Here is a 21,662-nt window from a genome sequence, read left to right on the forward strand (position 1 = left end):
TTAACATGGAATCCGAACCACATGAGCTCCCGCTCGGAATCGAACTCATGTCTCCCACGCCAAAGGCATGTACGTCAACCGCTGAGTCACGAATAATCTCTTTTTCAAACTCTTGTTTTGCTTATACTATACAACACATGCAGTAAGTTTAAAACCATGCTCAACATTTTAACTCATTCATTAGCCAAGACCTGTACGACATTATTCAACAATTTACACTGTTGTCACCTTTTTCTCACTTACAAATTTTTATACTCTATTGCCATACAGTATTATTGCTGTACGTACTGTATAAACATTAGAAGAAAAAATTCTCTTCAATCCCGCTCCACAAGTATTGTATTGTGTGTGCTGTGTTTCAGTTTTTTAAGTTGTTCTGTTCATTAACCATATAAGTGTACAGCCTAAAACTTAGATACGAAACTTTTAGTGAGATAGTGAGCAAAAAAAGAAGTACTCGGTTTGTGCGACTATCGGCTACAACGACCGTAAATTTGCGGTCCCTTTGGGATCGATATAACCGCTTTCCACTGTATTTTCTTTAAATTTTAGAATATTCTTATACGTGCATCCAGTTCTTTTTCCTGTTTCTCCTTATTACGAATAGTTCAAAGTTTCTTTCCTTTGTCTGTCTTTTACATAATTTATTAATTGTCTTTAACGCAAATCCTTTGTTTTGATTGCAGGATCTCATGACATACACTCAATGCGAGATATGAGGGACGCTTTAGGAGCACTTGGTCCGGTTGACGGTCAAAATCCAGAACTGAACAACTTGACGTGCTCTATGACTGTAGTAGAACCGGGTGACATCGTTTTCCTAACTAGTGATGGAATTTCCGATAATTTTGATCCTGTCGTGGGAAAATTTGCCATGCCTAAAAAGGCTGATGCACTCAAGACCTCGTCGATCTCCACCGGCAAGAAACAGAAACCGATTCCAACATCCGCCTCAGCTGGAAATGTACTTGACGAAGACGTGTCCAGACAAGAAATGTTCCTTCCAGTAGTGGAAGCTTATCAACGCCACGAGTTGACCCTTTTACGTATGGAGGATTTACTCAATCACGGCGTGTCTGGTGCAGAAGGTCCATGTCAAACTGCACAAGAACTCTGTGAGCAAATGGTTGATTTTGCGACCAAATTAACAGTGGCGAAACGAAGAATTCTAGAAGACCCTGATTTGTACACGACAGGGGATGCTGAGTTGAGCCGTGCAGAACAGCGTTATCGTCGAAAGAAAGTATGCGAAAAGTTAGCTATGGTACCTGGGAAACTAGATCATGCATCTGTAGTCGCCTACATGGTTGGTGAGTACAGGGATCCTCGCAAATTGGAAACAGTCAAGGAGTTAGGGGAAATTGAGGAGAAAGCAACATCTGCCGTCACGCCACGCACATCGTCCCACAGTCATCAGAAAACAATCGTCGAGAACAAAGAAAATCTAAGTCCAAACCCAAGTTTACGACTGGAGGCTGATCGCTCAGTACTACTAGAGACGGTTGTTTGACAAAATAGGTCCAGCACCCCACGAACGGGGCGCAAATAGGGAAAGTAAGAATTGTGTAAAATAAAAAAAGAAACTTTTCTGAAAGAATCAGCCAATTAGAACATGGCTTTATTGCCATCTGTGATAGCTAAAGCCAGTCATCACACGTAGTTTCCATTCCAAGAATTCACTCAGGTCTTTTCACATCCCAGTGTTTCCTCTGTCATCGATGTAGTTCTATAGATATAGAAAAAGAGTCTTTTAGAAGTGGTTGCCCTGTTAGAGAAGTGTTACTTGCAATGGTTTTGATCTAGTATATGTATATATTTCTCTAAATGATAATAATGTGTCAGAACTTGCTAAATGCATAATTTTCTCTACTTACTGAAAGGGTATTATACTTCAATAGACTTGTCTTTATACTTTCCAAGAGTACGTGGAACTAAGATGGATTTCAAAAACAAGAGGAAAACTTAGCATTGTAATGCCCAGTAATGGAAAAATATGTGGTAATAAATAATCACAAATGAAACTGTATGCTTATCCTGTACTAATTTGTTTTGTCACCAGATTCCTAACAAGTTGTCCAATTGTAGATTTTTTTTTTTTTTTTTTTTTTTTATAATCTTAACCTTGCGGGAATGTAATTTTCTGTGTGGTACGCACCGAAAATTGTTTTGAAATTTGGTCTGTTTGATTTGAAATAATTGATAGAAAAGAAAAAGCATGTAGGGTATGTGCTTTTAGTAGTAGTGTACAGTCAGCGACAAAAGTTTTTTTTCCGTTTGGTAAAATTTATTTTGGGAATAACGGTGATATGGCGGGAACGTATAGAAAATTGCATTCTTTTTAATTTATTGAAAACTGTACTCAAATTGTCCTTACGGTAGCTCAGTGGTAGAGCGTTCACCTCCGGTGCTTGGGGTCGCCGTGTGGACTTTGTGGTGGACAAACACCGTGCTCGTGGGTTTTCTCGGGGTTCTTCCGTTTCCTCCCACTTTCTTCATTCCACCATTTCATTCATTTCTCATAATCACCGTCTCCTTTACCCTAACCGGCATAACCGTGGGACGTAAAACTCAAAGATTTCATTTTATTTTTTCAAATTGTCCTTCGATTTTGAGGTTATTTACGAAACTAATTTCATAAAAACGGAAAGAACTTTTGTTGCTGACTGTACAAGTAACTGGCACTTTTCTCTGAGTGACAGATTGTTTCATAATCAAAAGACCTACCAGTATGTTTAATTCTCTACTAATGCAGTAATAAGTTTTTCTGTGTGTGTGTGTTCCTGAAGGATACTATATTGTTTCATTTGAACTGCACACTGAGATTGTTGTACTTGCTTGCTCTTTATATCAGTGCAAAACTCGAGAAAGGACAATTTTATCCATTTTAACAGATGGAAAAGGGCACTTCTATTTATGTTTTATTAAAATAAAGGTTATTACTTTTTGTGGAAAATACGTCAATGGTATCATTTTTAATTATTTTGTTATTTTTATACTTCATGTACTTGCTTTCTATTTTCAGCGTGTTAGATCCCTTTGTTTAAATGTTCGTAGAATTAAAGGGATAAGTGAAGAATACCAAAATTCATATTTACTGTAACCATGTTTTGTACGCAATTTGCATTTTTGTACAGTTTACCACATTTTGATAAGATATAGAGAAAAGTAAAAAAGAAAACAGATATTGAACACGCTGAAATGAACAACGGTGCAAAATATCTTAAATCTGGATATTAAAACCAATGTTATATCTTTTTAAAGTTTGATTCCTTTTTCGGATTTTTGGAAATTGTTGCACTTACTTTGAAGGAATAGATTATTCTTTTAAAAGAAATTACAAACATTTTTTCTATATATGTATTTGATCCCATTTTATTGATATTTTATTATTCAGAGACTAACAGAGATGTCTAAACGAAGAATTCTTACTTTTCGTAACTGTCTGCCAAATAGTATTTCGGTATGTTGATATTGTTATGAAATGTCACGTATTTTTTGTTACTAATCTTTGGCTAAGAGTTTGGCAGACGTTGTCATGATCATAACTGATTTAACCAATGGAATAGCTTCAAATGTAATGGAGTTGTCTATGGCAGATATTGGTTGGACAAAGTTCACATTGTTGCATTACAAAAAAACACACAAAGTATTCAGTTATGTTCGTATAAACAATGATAAGAGGACACTAGATTCTTACTTCGGAATTTCACAAATTTTTGAGCTGGATCTAAGAGATCTATGTTTTATAAGTGCTGTATTTAAGGAATGTGAACAGCTCCTTATTTTCAGTCTAATCTCTGAACACCTACATTTGAAGATAATCTTAATATTTAGGAAATGTGTTTCAAGTTCCGTTTTTCGTTCAAAGCTTTGTGTGGTCGATCTGCTGACGTCAAATGGGTACACTTGAGAGCATATGCAAAACATTCTACGCCCATATTTTGTTCAGTCAAAAAAGAGAACAGAGAACATATATAAAGTTACGAAGGTGATTCAGAAAGTAATGCCTCCAAGGTTATACCTTTATTTGTGTTTGGCAGATAGCACCGGTACAGGTATCAGTGGAAAGCTTGCAAAGTCAGCTACAAATGGTGGCATCATTTTTCAACATAGTCTCCATTAGGGGCAACACAGTTGCGACAACGCGAAACAAGGTTTTTCATGCTGTCGGCGAAAAATTGTGGTGGCTGCTGGCGACACCACTGCCGAACTGTTGCTACTACCTCCGCGTCACAATCGTAGCGTTGTCCCTTAAGGTGATCCTTAAGTTTGAGGAAGAGCCAAAAGTCGCAGGGCGAAAGATTCGAACTGTAGGAAGGATGAGGCAGAATGTCAACACTTTGCCAGGAAATGGGACAACTTTGAATTTTTTGGCGGAAGAAAGGGCGTGTGGCCGGCTGCACTTCATCGACTGACGCTTCGTTTCCGAGTCGTAATGGTGTATCTACGACTCGTCGACTGATGGCATGGATTGCTCCATTACTCTGAAACGAGAAGAGATAGGAAGATGAAACAAGCGACATTCTGTAGCTTAAACATCAGTGCATTTATGATAAATAATTCAGAATGTTTGCAGTATTATTAGCCAAGTAGCGAGCTTGGACGCATTACTTTCTTAATCTATCTCGTATAATCGCAAATTCTAAAAGATAAAATATAGTAATAACGAAAACTTGGAAGACAGTTAAATCTTTCATTTATTGTTATAGACTCGAAATTTGTCACTTTCGCATGTGACAGCATATTCTAAAAAATAGTGCAAAGACAAAGATGATTTTTGAGAAAGAATCTTAGTATTTTGGTTCTATAAAAGTAAAAGCTGACTTATTTGATTAAAAAAAATCTATAAACCATATAAAACTATGGAGATAATCGTATATTTTGTTGAAATATTAGATATTCGGAAATATTAAGTATAAATCGTGAGGTAACACTACATTGGATATATCTTTGATACATTAATATATCCAAATTGCATTTTTATAACGTGTCCTCAAGATGACAGACACAATGTTTCTTTCATATTGAAACAGAAGATGTCATGAACAGGTGCAGCAATATTCCATCAAAACTCAGTGTGGGATAAGAATTCGATTTTTTCTAAGCACTCACTTAATGGTATAGTCTTCTAAACAGAACTTTAAAAAAAGAGTTGAAAGCAAAAGGCCAATAAATGTTTGAGCACCTTCGTATATTTTTTTATTAAAAGGCGATACCTTAGAACACTGAACTTCATAAGATAAACACGTCACTTAATGAAACGATTAAGATGGATGGAATACGTAACTCGATACGTGATAATTAAAGCGCTTCGATACTGTTGTTTCATAAATAAGCTAGTATAAATTCTATCTAATTCATGTAGTATATTCGTAACAAATTTTACAAAATAGCTGAGTAGGTACTAAGCTTACTTTTGTAAATTTGTTTGTTAATATGCTCTAGTTTTCAAACCGATTCTCTATTAATTTCATAAAAAAAATTTGTTATTTTCGCAGCTAATAGTTCAGAAACTTTTGAAAGAGAAATAACTATATGTAAGAATTAATACGCTAGTTTAACTTGAGTGTTGTATTACTCGACAAAGCTTGCTATTATAATTTACTATCATTCACTACTCGTGTTACAGCTTTTCCAAAAAATACTGCTTCTTGTGACGACGTGATAAAGCAGGACAACGTCTATGTTTACTTAGTTTGTGCTTATTGTGATAAGTATATATAAATTCGTTACATATGTACACGGTGTTTTAACGTTTCCGAAAAATTTTGTTACAAAAAAAAGTGAGTGCAAATTGCTAGAATTAATAATTTATTCATGGTTTCAGTTTATATGTAGAGCTTTTCTGTTTCAAGTGTGCCCTTGGAAAATATGTGAAACATACTTCGGCCCCACTCCTGCACCTTCTTACGGAGGAAAATTCCCTCTGCTTAGGGGAAAGAACTGAGTGACATCAGCTGCTTTGCCAACTTGTAATTCAGTCGTTCGGTCTTGAAGAGTGAAGATCGTAGGCTACTTAGAATGGTTAACAAGACGGAGCACAGCGAAGTCCGTGAAATAATTCATTGTGGCAACGCTTCTGCATCTAACAAATTGAAAGGTCTCCGCCGCAGCGACTTATCCCTCCTCTCTCGAGGAAGGTACGGGGAAACACACATCGACAGCAGCGCCAATAGGGTCACAGTTGAAATTGAAAGGCTCTAATAATCTCATCCCGGCACTGTAATATTTTAAAAGTCATGTAACGTGTTAGATTACGACAAACTCTTATGTAATCATATGTATTCATATAATGTGGAAACAAAAGAGAAAAGTCTTAGACATTCGTAGGAACAACTTAAAAAAATATAGACCTGATAGACATATATATATATAAATAATGAAGTAATAATGCTTGAGTACTTACGTGAACACGTGCAGTCATTACCTAAACGTTAGTGTTGTTGATGCCTGATCGCTCAAATTTGTGATTATCTCATTGAAGTATCACGCACCTATTAATGGATACATACATAATAATATATATAAGGTTATTAATAGTCTCTTCTCGTCAGATAAATAATATGAAAATTCAACAGGTTGTGAATAAGCATTTTTTTCTCATAATATTTAACTAACTGCATTGAGAATGTAAACTATAGGCTAGATGATAATCAGGAAATCAAAAAGAGCTTATTTTTGTGAACTATTGTTATAACTATACAATCTTACAGAATACAAGATTTGGCGTATATCGTTTAGGTGTTTACCTAGGTATAATAATAAACTTTTAACGGATAACATGTAAAGCAATTTGTAATTATTACGAAAGAATCAAACTTGTATAATGTACTATAAAATACCTACTACAATAAGGTTTTAGTTATTTTTTTAGACTGTATTGAAGAACGCTTCTAGAATATTACATGTGACAAAAATACTATGCAGTATCTTTATACTGAAAATACTTCGAGAATTCCTTATCTTTCGATGATTTTTGTGTATTGGTGAGAATTAAACAATTTTTGTCAATGTACCAATCAAATCTAGGTTAATATTTTTGTAAATTGAGATGCATTCTAAGTGAAATGACAGTCAAATTTAATATTTTAATAGGAATAGTAGATTTATTGAATTTAAGAAATAGATTCATTTGTTTATTTGGAAAAAGGAAAGCTTCGATTTTAACGTCCCACAATTATACCCTTTAGGCTAAGGTAGACAATGATTAAAGCAAGTGAATGATGATGGAAGAATTGGTGGAAAGAGAAGGGGGGGACGATAGTGCTCCGAGAAAACCCATGAGCACGGTGTTGTCCACCATAAACTAACTTGGCCGGAGATCGAACCAAGGGACCCCACACATCAGAGGTAAGCACTCTACCAGTAAGCCACCGTGCCCCACATTCGTTTATTTGGAGTTAAGAATTCTTTTTGATCCCGAAAGTTACATGAGAGGTAGTCCTATAAAAATGTGCAATCCAACGCAGAAATTAAAATTTGGAGTGCATAATCTCCTGCGACACAATATAGTTAAAACTGTATTTGATAATAATTTTATAATTATACAATGATACAATGTGTAATTTTAAGCAGTTAATCTATAGTAAATGATAACTATATGTTAGTAAAACGACCACGAATTAACTAGCACTAAGGTTTGTAGTATGTGGAGGTTGTGTTCATTCACAAAAGTTCTGCACTGACTTCTGTCCTTAGCCAACTGGATCCAGTTTCTATTTTGTATTCCTGTTTCTGCGAGATCCATCTTAATATTGGCCTCTCATCTGCGCCTAAGTCTTCCTAATTGTCTTTTCCGATTGGGTTTTAGTTCCTAATTGAAAGCGTTTCTACTTTGTTCCAGTTTGGCTACATGACTTATTCACCTTAACCTTCTAGACTACATCTTTCATTAGACCTTTTTATGTTGTAGGGCTCTGTGTTTTCTAGATTTTAATTTTGCATTTTGATTATTTTTTAAACATCTAAATGCCAAAAATTTCACTTGGAATCACTGGTAGTGTGCGAAATAGTTAACAGAGACTAATCTTGCGCTTTCATGAATACAATATGTGACAACACTAATTCTCAGAGATCGTTTTAATGATTGTCTTTAAGATTTTTTTCCTCTAAGATCTTAAGTGACATCGACTTATTTATCACGTAATAAATTGTGTATATTCTGCAGCTATGATAGTCAAGGAATTTTCGAAGTATTTGTTTCATACTTTATGTTTAAAAAAAAAAAGTCATTCGTTTAAGAAATTAGATAATTCTATCAGGTAGCGTTTTGTATTGCTTGTCCCAGGTTAGAATATTTTACTGGAATTCGTTAGTGGTCCAGGATTTACTAGTAACAGCTCCAATAACGTAGAGCACAGACAAACAAAGGTCTACCAAAATTTTTACTGTTCATTGTTGCAAACGTATATGTAATTTTAACCTGGGATCATACAGATCTATTTTGTATAAGTGTGAGATTTTTTTTTCGACGTAATCAATTAATTTGTCATAAATATTTATTTAGACTTGGTCAGATAGTTGCAAGTCTCATTAAAAGTTAAGTAAAAGAAACAAATGTCCTACCGTAATCTTTTGAATCACATTGTACTATATAACGATACTAGTGCCTATTCTCTAAATCCTATAAAATACAATTAATTTGTAAATCGAATGTAGTGATTGTAACGTGAATACTTTTGTAGTTTTACAAGTATTTTCGTGAGGTAGTCCGTTGAATAATGCCGTTTCTATGATCCAAGATGTTGAGGTAGGAAGTAATTATATATATTCCATGTACTGGTGTAAATATATAAATATTTCAAATTTGTATTATTGTGAAATTTCAGTATGCAGCTTTTCTCTTCTGACTCTGAGATATTTTTGTCCGTACAACAATAAGTAAACACATTCATATTTAATCTTGTTATAAGTTGTGTCCGCTACCTCTTCTATATATATTGTTTATACGAGGGTAAGTCGAAAATTATCCGCAATGTAGGTATAACTTTTTTTTTTGTAATATAAATAGGAAACTCACCTTAATATCATTTTTCAGTATTGTTCCTTGCTTTTCAATGCATTTGGTCCATCGTTGTACAAGCTTCCTGATGTTCTCAGAAAAGAAGGTTTTCGGCTGAGCAGCGAGCCAGACATGCATCGCGTCCTTCACTTCTTGGTCCATGACTAATTTCCACACGATGTTCCACTTCATCAATAGTCACTCGACTGTCTAACAGAACCATGTCGAATGCGCGCTCAAAGTTGTCATCATTTGTGACCGTAGATGGTCGTCTGGCTCCTTCCTCGCGCGTAACACTTGTGCGACCATTTTTGAATTTTTCAATCCGTTCGTAGACACTACGTTGCGGCAAGACACTGTTCCCATATTGTGCCGAAAGTTTCTGATGGATTGCGGCCCTTCCGACCACAAAAGCAGGATCATTGCTCGTTTTTCCTCTTTAGTGCAAACTTCTAATGGAGCGGCCATGATCTATCTGCAACGAAAGGAAGACAAATGGAGGAACTATGATCAAACTTTTATAGCATGACCACAACAGCATAACAATTAATATGAATGAGGACAGGGGTTAGTATGAGCAGTGTAAGAAGAGTTACGTCACAATTGCGGATAATTTTTGACTTACCCTCGTATATGGATTACACACATTTTCTGCCCATAATAAATATTACAAATTAAAATAGTAATAATAACTGTAGACAATGAAATTTTTTTTATCATTGATAGAAGTAACTTTTTATTTATTTTTTTTAACCAGTGAAGTAAAAGTGTTCAATTAGGCTATTCAAATAAGCGTCAGCATTGTTTTACAGTATATTTACTGAATGTTAAGAATAAGTAATAAAACATTTTCAGTTTACAACACAGGTAAAACTTTAGAATAAACCGTAGAGCAACAACACTGTTTGTGAAGAACGAATAATTTCAGTTGAGAATTTTACAGATCTCTCCATTACTACGTGAAACTTACTACAAGAATAACTAAAACTTTTTGTGACCAAAGTATATACACTTATTTATTAAAACTGAATTACAGTGTTACGCTTTCGACAACTTAACGTTATCTTCATCAGACTAACTGAAAGAAATATCTACAGAACATTGACATATATGCTAAGAAGAGAAAGACCTAACACTCCTTGTTTATTTGGGAAGCCACGTGAAGTCACCTGGGTCTTTCTTTTTCGAGCCTACACCTGTTGAATAGTCCACCTGCCTGGACTCAATTACCCGTCCACCTGTGTTTTTCTTCTTCTAAACAACAGGTGGATTGATAGAATAAAAGAATAAACACAGATGGACGGATAATTAAGTCCAGACAGGTGGCCTATTCAACAGGTATAGGCTCGAAAAAGAAAGACCCAGGTGACTTCAGGCGGCTTTCCAAACAAACAGGGTATCTTAGGCTATTCTCTTGTTAGCATATATTTCTTTGTTCTGATAATATTTCTTTCAGTTAGTGTCTGATGAAGATAACGTTAAGTTGTCGAAACCGTAATTTAATACTGTGTTTTAGTTTTAATAAATAAGTGTATATAATTTGGTCAGAAAAGTTCTAGTTATTCTTGAGAATTCTAATAGTTGGGTTAACTGTTCTAGTCTAGGTAGGCGCAACTAGGTATTCGGCTGCGACGTCAGCGACATCTGAGAACAATTAACTGAACTATTCGAATTCTTTCCTTTAGCTCAACAAAAGATTTCGATCGTCATAAGCTGCGTTGTTACCATACGATTTACTCTGTATTGAAGGTGTGTAATGAACTCAAATGGCGAGTATTTTGAGACGAATGTTGTAAAGTTGTTAACTCTTATCTTTAATGCCATGAATTTATATTTGAAAGTTCTGCTTGAGTTGCTGTTATGATCTGTAGGCTAACTGGATAACTTCGTAGAAATGGTGATCAAATTAGTAGAATAATAAAATAGAAGGAAATCAGGAAGGATGCTCAATGGTCTAGGATCAAACTTAGAAGCTGTGTACTAGACTTGGGTCATCGTGTCATAATTTCAGTGCAAACTAGCCTGCAGAACACTGGCCATTTCAGTTCAGAAACTTAAATGACACTGTAGAGTATTTCTTACTTTTTTTGTGAGGATTACAAAACTTAAGGATCGCTAATTGTAAAGATTTGAAGCATAATGTATATAAAATATGGTGATGGAATGAAGATGTGCCAAAATGTATATGCGGATCTATTCAATGATCAAGAGGAGTTATTCGTAATGTTGAAAAGAATATTTTTTAACCGAATAAGAAGGAACACTATTTTCAATAAAGACTTTTTGTTTCAGCGACTTACCTCGCTCTGTTCTGAAATATTAAACTGTATTTCTTTTTCAGTGGTTATATTTGAGAATAATAGTTGTATTAAACATTTATCTGAAAGATTATTGTTTCAGAATATAAATTTTTTTTCACATGAAATTTAATGTGTGTAGTACAGTAATGTTCATTTATTTGTATTTTTTTTTTTTTTTTTTGCCATTATAATGAAATCTTCCTTCTTTTATGCTACTTTTCGTGTGTGTCCATCAGTTTTCCATTATTTTTTTTTTTTCTCACAAAGTGTTTCAAGATATTGCAAAATTCGAAGCACAATCTTAATAGTATTCGTCATACATTATGGAATAAATGGAAGTTTAAGTTTCTAGCGAGTCATTTCTATAGAAGAAGAAGAAGAAGCCGTTTCACATCTCCGTTCTTTGCCATTTAAATTATTCGTATATTGGATCTTAACAGCATTAATCTGAGAACTGGTTTTGTTGACGTTGGAGATCATCCGACTAATTATTTTCGGCATACACGAAATTGATCTGTGTATATTGGACGGCCCGGTTTAATCAGAAATCCAATTTAATTTAAAGAATATCCAAAATAGAGCGTTTAGACTTGCATAACAATATACATATCGACTTTCCACAAGATTCACTTAAAAGCTTGCGAAGTAACGATAGTACATTCAAATTCAGAAGTTTATTGCACTAGAAGTTTATTCTGCCTGTTGGCAGGTTCTGGTACTAATGAGCTTTTTTTCTTTCTTTCTTGGACTTGGGTCTAGAAATGTTTCTTCCACGTTTCTCGATCTTCAGCTTCTTTCTTTAAATCCCAAGATTTTTTTTTCTATTTTTCAAATCCTGGATCGGTTGTGTTCTTCTTGGTAGTCCTAGCTTTCCTTCCATCTCTCTGTGACATTAGGAAGAAGATAATTTCTTAGCAAGATGCGTTCAATCCAATTGACCTTTCTACGAAGAATGCTGGCTAAAAGCATCCTCTTCTCTCCTACCCGTTTTCAAATATCCTCGTTCGTTACCCTCTCCGTCCATTTTATCTTCTCCAACTTCTTCTAATACTATATTTCGAAGGTTTCTAAATATTTCTTCTCTAATTTCCGTAATGTTCAAGCTTCCGAACTATATTAGAAGATTACGCGTGTGGAAAATGTATGTCCATAATTTACAATTTGCAATATTTTGACAAAATGAGAAAACCGAGTGAGAAAACTGATGGATACTCGAGTTCAGAAGTATGTACTACTTGAGTACTGAGGAAGGATTTAGTGAAAGTCTCATAATCTGAAGCGAATGCATCGAGTTTATTGTGCCTAGTGTTTTGTAAAGTGTCGAATTTAACTATGGAACAGGGTATGTATACACAGAACGAAACGAGTGTACATTGGTGATTGTATTTAGCCGTATGAAAAGATATTTGTATGCCATGCTCTTTTTAAAACAATGAAATAATAGTGGGCAAGATACTCCTGGCATTTCTAAACTTTCCTAAAAGAAATAGCATAAATGATTAAATATGAAACTTTGTATAGGTCTATTTTCCTCTGTAATGTTAAGGACAATGTTATTGTTGATAAGAAAACAGATTTCATTAAAACTTGAAAGTATACGGACTAATAGAAAATTGGCTTTTTGTTTCTTACTTAGGTATTTCAAACCCAAGTGATTTGGAAAATCACAGTGTGAAATGCATTTCCCAAATATGGGCTTGAATTCTTACAGAAACAAAAAATGAAATTGCAATTTAACAATCCACTTTCTTCGTTTCTCAGACTAGACAAGAGAAAAGAAGGGAATATTCATTTCCTAGGGTGTTGTACAGTACTTCCACGTGCATCAGAGAGGTGACAGTTTCTAATGGTATCTATTCCTATTGTGTATAATAACTCTTGTGTTTGTTGAGAGCCATTCTCATTAAAATTGCTGCTGTTTAATATTTTTCAAAATAACCGTGATAAAACAGTATTAAATTTGGGGAATAAAGTACGTTGAAACACAGAAAATACTACGAAACGAGGTTACTGAAAGGTTTGGATAAGCTACTAAAAGTGTCAAAGCTATCATAACCGTTATAATGAAAAGTGTCAAAGCTATCATAACCGTTATAATGCTATAATGTTACTATGTCGTATTTCTCAATTGAAAACAACTTCTATGACGCTACATTCTCCACATTTTAATATTGTATTTTGTTGTAGCGCTATCCATCACGACTCTGGAACTTATTACACGAATAATAATAATGGAATTAATACTTTGTGACCAGAGTTTAATACACGTATTTGTTAAGACTAAAATAAAGTGTTACAGTTTCGATAGCTTATCGTTTTCTTCATCAAATTGATTGTCTGAAGAGTACGATAAGTTGTCGAAACTGTAACACTTTATTTTAGTTTTAATAAATACGTGTATTAAGTTCTGGTCAAAAAGTGTTAATTATTCCTTTGTTTTCTTGTATATTGTTTTCAAATAATAATAATAGCCAACGACACTGAGATGAATATATTTTTTTGTGAAAGATTCGAGGTGACACAATATGCATTCATATGTTTCTTTTACGTAAAATCTTTCGGAATATTACACTGCAAGGTACGTAGGTTTTATACATAAATGATTTGTATCAGTAACCGAAGGAACTGTTAATCCTAATAGCGGATAGTACTTGGCTATTGAATTGCGAATAACACACAGATATATTGTAAGCCTGGATAAATTTCAATCCAGTACTCGGATCTGGATTTTGAAATGAAAAGTGAAAGCGTATCAACCAAGAAACCACTACAGCTATACTTCAAACAAAATACTACTTTAGATCATTATTGAAGTTCCTGTTTTTCTAAAGTTCTTAATGTTCCTTATTTACCTATTAACTTAAGAGCCTGACATACTAAAATGATACAAAATTTACCATTTTTCTTTTGCTTGTTTTTCATAAGTGAAAGGAGATAATGAAATGCAACGTACTACAATCATAGATAATGTTATTCTACAACAGGAAATGTGAACCTGAAGAATTTTCAGTGTTGCCAGAATAACATTTCCCCCAAAATCTAAGTTAAGGCGGCAACTAAAGGAACGAACTCAACTGCATTCGATTACATATCATATTGTTTTGGAATCCTTTTGTTTATTACAAATCTAAATAAAACTATTATTTAAAAAGTAATTCACAGGATTCCAAGACGTAATCAATTACGTGATACGTAATCAAATGCAGTTCAGTTTGTTTATCTAGTAGCTGTCTTTGGAGGAAATGTTATTCTGGCAACACTAATTTCTATGGTTAGCAATACTGAAAATTCTTGAGGTTCACATTTTCTGTTGTAGAATAACATTATCTATGATTGTGGTAAGTTGCATTTCATTATCTCCTTTCACTTATGAAAAACAAGCGAAAGAAACATGGTAAATTTTGTGTTATTTTTGGTATGTCCATATAAATAGAGTACATTTTTTTTAGGCTAATGGTGGAAGGCAGCGAGATTTTAAATAATCCGTCTCTTATTTTGAGACGATCAAATTTGCAACCTGTCATAATAGCCCGCCCTCTTTTTTTAACACTTAATTCTGAATATTAAAGTTCATAAGATTATATTTTGTAAGTTTTCAGTACAAATTTTCAATCCTTTTATACGATGTTGTTCTATTTGATTATTTTTTCACTCTGTGTAAATCTCCATTCATTCACATTTTTGTTATTAATTTGTGTAATTAATATCCAATCAAAGACCCATTTCTTTACATTTGTTTTTTTGGTTCATCCTTTGATGTTGTTTCTGTATGTAGAAAACATTTTCTATCCTTTTCGGATTGTCTAGTATCATTTCTGTGTGTTACTATTGTATTTCCTGAGCATTTGAATGTTGGTTATTTTGTCTAGTTCTATATTAGTGTATATTTTACTTTGTAAATTCAGTTCATACACCGAGAGGTGAAGTCCATCATATGCACTATATTTTCTTTGCAATGCAGTGTAAAATATGCAATTATTTGTACTTGGTTCAAATTGATACTTTCGAATTCCGTTCAATGTATACCAATGTAATTGTGTATAATAATGTAAATATAAAGAAATGTGTCTGTATTATTTTGAATATATGATGTGTAAAGTAAATAAGATATATGCATATCAGAATTTGTTATGTGTAATATAGTTATCTACAGAATAAATATAACATGAAACTTTTCTTGTCCGTAATTCGTTGTTGGAATTAATGGTAACATTTTTTCCTTGTGTTTTGGGAATTTATATATGGTGAACATTTGTTTCAGTACTTTTATTGTAGGTATATACTATGAAAACAAATCTTTTTGTATATCAGCTTTGTTTTATGTATGATTTTTCTGTCTTTTTCACTTCAAATAGCTATTTACTGCAAGGCAAATATGGCATTATAAAAAGGAAATAAAATTGCTGCAAGACCATTGTAGGTCAATAGTATATAAAATAAATTGCAAATATTCCAAGATAGATATCCCATTATTACAAACCAGTAAAAGTCAGTTTGCCTTTTATATATTGAATTCTTACATTAATTTAAAGCAAATACAATTTAGATGTTTGTTAATATCCTGCCATAAAGAGAAAAACATGTCCTGCCTTCTTAAAAACTGAATTTTTGTGATGAACGCTTCGTCCTTCATTCCTTACCATTCCTTAAAGGCGCTGAAGCTGAACTGTAAATTTCTAGAATGTAACATATATGTAGAATTGGTGTGTATATATATAACAGAACAAAAGAAGACAACTGTTTTATATTCTGTGCTCGTAGTATAAACTTGTCGAATTATAATTTCTTTTTAAGTAATTTGTTAAGTAAAAATGTATGCATTGAAAAGATATCTCTAAATAGTTCTCTTTGCGTGCAAAGAAAACATGTTTTTGTTTTTCTAAATCTTGAATTTTCTATAAGTCATGACATACGAATGCAGCTGAGTGAAAACTTAATACGCATGATTTTAATATATCGATAGAGATTAACGATATTTTGAACAATATAAAAATTATTTTACTTGTAATGATAAAGTATAATGTCAGTGAAATGTGTTGAAATTAATATATTGTTGCGAAACAATAGGTCGGGAAAGTTAGTTGTTGTATCCAGTTCGTTATCATGGTGTTTCTTAGAAACTATTTTCAATATTTTAGTTGTTCCGTCGGTGCTAAAAACAAAAGCAGTGGATGACTATTTTGTAAGGGGGTGCATTGACACGGCTTAGAATGATCATTGCACATAATTGCTACAACTTACTGGTCCACAGTTGAAAAAGAAAAATTAATATTAAGTTATAACAGTAATTTACATTAGAATATTGTAACGTTAAAACCATCGGGAGAAAACTTGCGTTTTTTAGTGAAGGCATAGGCAATATAAATTGAAAGTTATTACTTAGTTGCAAAAGAAAACAACTTCTGTACAAATTCATACATGTTCACAGGAATTTTCTCAGTTGTTTCTTTGTAAGAAAATTTGGCATTACTTGAGCAGACGCTTCTACCAAATTTGGACACATTTTTAACATTTTTCAGGTTAGGCTAGAGCTTTGTATTTCTTTTAGCAGAGCATGCACTAAATGAGGTGCTCCATTAGTACTTGTAGATTGACTTCAGAAGGGCTAAGTTGGACGTATGGTATAAAAACTACAGTGCATAAAACGAACCAACTTGTGCTAGGTGGCCACAAAAGCACAAATACTGTCTAACCGAGTCAGGGTAGATGCGCAGCAGGGGGTCCGAACGTTAGCGACGGGGTAGGTCCGTAGGAAGCAGTTGCGTCAACGACGGGGGTTATACGCATAAACGAGGATAGTGGAAGAGTACAGTTACACATACAATACTTTCATTATCACTCAGAATTCATCTCAATATGCTGTGCGTTGACAGTAATTACTTTTGACAGCAGTTACTTATATTCATACTCTCATTCCTTCACAAAATATGTTTCACATCGTATTTTACCTACTACTTTTCTATTTGATAAAACAGTCTGCTCGAGTGAACCCAAAGATTTTTGTTAACGTCCGTCTCTGTATGTCTTCTTTTGATTGGTTAAAGTGTGTTTTGGTTAGTAATAACAAAAAAGATTAAGAAAAGGAGCTTATAAGTACAATAGTACTTGAATGACGAGAGATTGTAATTCTTAACACAATTGAAATATTTTAATCGGTGATTGAATTAATACATTTGTAGAGATTACAAAGCTTAGACCATTTTCGATGGTACCTCCAGCCAGGATTTGTCGCTTTTTTTTTTTTTCTGAATTGGGATACAAGGAAATCCACAGAATTGCAGTTGAATTTTGCTAGGTAAACGTGGATTTTAAAAATGTAATTCGTGTGTGAAGAAAGAAATGCAGTCCCATTTTGTGGAAAGAGTTCTTTGGTTTAAATAGCACTCCTTATCATGTTTACTACTGTATTTAAGTATCATACAGTTATGATTTTTTTCATGCATCATTTTTTTCTACTGTATTTAAGCAAAAGTAGTTTCAGTGAATTTAGCAAGAAATACTCTTGAATTGTTTACGATCTCACTGTGAATTATAACTGCATGTAAATAGCTACGCCACTGAGCATAATAGCTTCGCAGTTTTTTTTTTATTCCGCAGCATTGTTTTAGGTAATTTGTTGTTCATACTTTTCGTCTTTAGTTGTGAAATTATTTGAATTTAGTGTGAACTAGTTGTATATTTGTTTAAAAGAATTACTTTTATATGTGTTTGTATAAGTGAATTTGTCTTGTAGAATACAATTATGTAAATATAATATTCCTTTTCCATATTCTTGTAAAGTTTACCTGACTTTATTCCTGTGCTTTATTTTGTTTTCCATATTAATTTCTTTCTAGTTTTACATTTTGATGTGTATTTAGTGTGTATAAACTCTGAAAAGCAGAAATCTATTGAAATAAAATTTAATGTATTTATCTAAATATGTTCGTGGTAATTTTTCATGTTACTAACCCTGATTCAATGGTATTTTTTTTAAATTCTCTTGTTTCATATTGATGTTACTGTTTTCGACGCACAGTTCGGTGCGTAGACGAAGGTAGAGATGAGCTGTGTTTTTTTGTTTTGCGTCCCTATGTAATACCAAGGCGTGAAGTAGGGGATCTAATGAGGTAACCCTTTTAAAGATAGCTTGGTGCCAGTGGCGATTTCTTTGTTACTGCGTTTACCGCCAGTAAACAAACAAAGCGTAATTTATTATGGATATTCCTCAAAATACAACTTAAAAATATCCATCTTGCTTTCACGATGTTCTCTGTGCTTTAGTCCAAGATAGAAATCTCAATGTCGGATGTTTGACCATGAAGAGACCAAAATTTATTAAGTATATATCAAATGGAATCCCCATACGCGGTTCAGCTCTGTTCTTGCCTCCACTCTCGACTTTCTAGAACTTCACGTCTTCCACGCATATATTTTTCACGCTCGACTTTAGCCATAGGAACTAAATACACGTTTCTGATTGGTTGCAGTATGCGATTGTCCAAACCTTGTGGTGCTTGTATTGTGTATTATAGTAATAGAATAAAAATGTCACTTTATGTGTTGATAAAAACAAAAATATGTTTGGGTTACATTTCGTAAGACCATGAGATTTTTTTTTCAAGCGGTACCCTAAAAGAAACGCATTTTGGTCACAAGGAAGCGGGTGAGGTTCGAAGTTGGACCACCCGAGTGTGACCTAATTTCACGTGGTATTATCATGGAGATAAAGATGGCACGAAACGAGCCGTGTGGGGCTTCTAACCTCCTCCGCTCGCTGCCGATCACTCAGCTGTATTTCGTAACGTAAATAAACCACTTTTTGTGCAGTACTTATTACATACAAGGGGAAATGAGTATTATATTTATCTTATTTCAATGATAGAAGTGTTACGAAAATTAAAGAAAAAATACTTAGGCCGGGTTTGAGCCAACGCCAAAAACGATTATCATTACTAACTTTTTGCACTAACACGCTCGGTTACGAGAACCGACATCAGCAGGCGTTTGATTTCTGATATATTTACGCTACGTGGCGAGAAACTGATAACTTTAACTACAGAACCGAGTATTTAGCTCCTATGCCTAAAGACTATGATTGAAAAATATGCGTCTTCCATCCGACTCCCAGAGTTTAATATCGTCATAGCTAGGTGACGAGGCTGTGATTGGCCGAAGGTAGCTGCAGGATCGAGCCCAAGGTTCATGGGACTCCATCTGTTTTATTTAACAAAGTTGGTACATGTTTTAATATATAATTGTTCACCTTATATAGAAAGCCGTAGCTAGGTTCCGGGGGACTAGAGGGGCTTTTGGCCCGGGCGCTGATAACAAGAGGGCGCCGAACGAATACAATGAAAGGAAAAGTATTGAAAAAGAGTAAACGACGCGGCGCCCCGTAAAAGTATGGCGTCCTATTAAATCAATACTGTTAATTTGGAAAGAAATAGATTTGGTAGAAATTTTGTCGCTTGCTCCGCTCCCAACCGTAACGATTCGATAAGAGTCACAACAAGCTTTTTCTTGTCCTGTTACTTAAAAAGCTAGTATATATATGATTTATTAATGATGATGTGATACACACGCTGCCGAGTAATGACTTAAAATGTACGCAGGAGCATTTTCAAAATCAGAAACTGTCAAAGTCTGAAATACGTGTTCGGCATTTTGATGGTTATGAGTTTGTTTAGTTAATCTTGCTTTTGTACCCAATCCCATTAATTACGATGATGAGAATGAAGGTATGAAAGTAAGAAAGGATAAGAGAGACACAGAAGATGATGTTTGCGCGGGAATATTAAAAAGAAGTAAACAAGGGGAATAACATTTTCGAACCTGAAGCAGTTGTAGAATAGGGCTTAAGGGGTCAGAACTTAACCCAACGAATTTAATCTTTTTCAGATTGATCACTACTACTGATCTTTTTATTCCATTAATATATGAATACTACTGATCTAAAGGAATTTATTCGGATCATTTCTTCATCAACTACTTGTATCAGTGGGATATATGTGATATATCGTATTCAGTATTCGTATCCAGTTGTGTGATATTTTTATCTATCTACCTATATACAAAATATATACACAAATTATATAGTATACATGTGTGTGTGTGTTAACGTATTTTTAATAAATTTTAAGTTCCAGAACTTTCATTCATTAGGAAATTAAGTAATTTCAAAGATATGTAGTAGCGAGACTATGTTTTGAATTTTAAGTACAAACATTAAACATATTCTTTGCCTCCATCGATCAATATTGAGAAATTCACAAAGAAAACTCCTCCTGAATTTCCGTTATATTTCACAAAATACTTTTACCGTAAAATAATATAGATTAAATGCTATTTGTGTCGTCACATAAAGAATAAAATTTCAAAAGTTTGCAATTATTAGTGGAAATAAATGCTGTCACTCATTCTGAACATTTTAAAAGTATAAGTTTAACAAAGAATGCAACATAAACCTCTTGAAGAAAGCTTCTATTTGTAAAAGAATACAGAAATAATGTTCGTTTTTGACTGTTGGAATGGTGTGTCCAAGCAGCTTGATAAAAACTCAGCGTAGCATAACAACAAAAGCTGTTTTTCTTATATGTAAAAATAAGTCAATAAAGACTATAAAAGTAAAAGCTTGGTGAGATGAGTAAAGGGGCACCGAATTCTACTTCGCCCCGGGCGCCAACATCTCTAGCTACGGTTCTGGTTAGACAGGTTGTTCAGCCTACGTTTGGCCGATTTCGTTCCTTCTTCCTCCCGGACAGAATGGACACATCCGACCTGGCTCGTGGCGTCCTGCAGTGTTGTGCAGTGGTTTCCTGGGAACGGAGTTGTTTTTCCGCGCGGACGACAATAACGCACGAAACAAGACCATTGTTGTGAGTGTTGTGTTAAATTTGTTTCCAAGTGTGTGGATTTCCGCTCTGTGACCAAAATGCCGCCCAAATTAAGCCGGGTTTGGGAAGGCTATGTTGCGGCTCTTTGACGCCCACTTTAGTGTTTCTGTCGTTAGAAAACAGTGCAAGAAGAATGGTTGCAACATCAGTTTAAGTGGAATAAAAAATAATATTAAAAAGTACAAGGGCAACGAAGCTCCACCATTTGGATCACCAATGAAGTTGCCTAGGAAGCAGGAATGCACCAAGGCCACCTCCACCATGCAGAGGAAACTTCGCAAAATGGCAATGCAAGAAAAACCGCCAACACAAAGGTGTATGGCTAATCGTCTTGATGTGTCTTTGGGGACTGTGAGCTGGACGTTACACCATCAACTCAAGCTGGAAAAAGTCATGAAAGCTCGTGGCTATCTTCCCACGGATGCTATCTTCCCAAGGAACGAAAGTGTAACGCCCGGAAGCTATACGAACGGCATCTGGCGAAAC

The 21,662-nt window shown here is 34.2% G+C and overlaps 1 protein-coding gene across 1 annotated transcript in view; it reads left to right on the top strand.

Annotated features, from left to right (window-relative positions):
* The window catches only part of LOC145676497 (uncharacterized), a 252,372-nt gene extending 234,151 nt beyond the window's left edge, over window positions 1–18,221 (top strand). Inside the window, exon 6 of the mRNA XM_081747308.1 lies at window positions 687–18,221. Coding sequence (XP_081603434.1) covers window positions 687–1,510 — 824 coding nt within the window. The 3' untranslated portion in view covers window positions 1,511–18,221. The remainder of the gene's footprint in view (window positions 1–686) is intronic.
* Window positions 18,222–21,662: the final 3,441 nt, after the last annotated feature.

The sequence above is a fragment of the Thermobia domestica genome, unplaced genomic scaffold (assembly GCF_964235325.1).
Source record: "Thermobia domestica unplaced genomic scaffold, izTheDome1.hap1.1 HAP1_SCAFFOLD_171, whole genome shotgun sequence".
Taxonomy (NCBI): Eukaryota; Metazoa; Arthropoda; class Insecta; order Zygentoma; family Lepismatidae; genus Thermobia; species Thermobia domestica.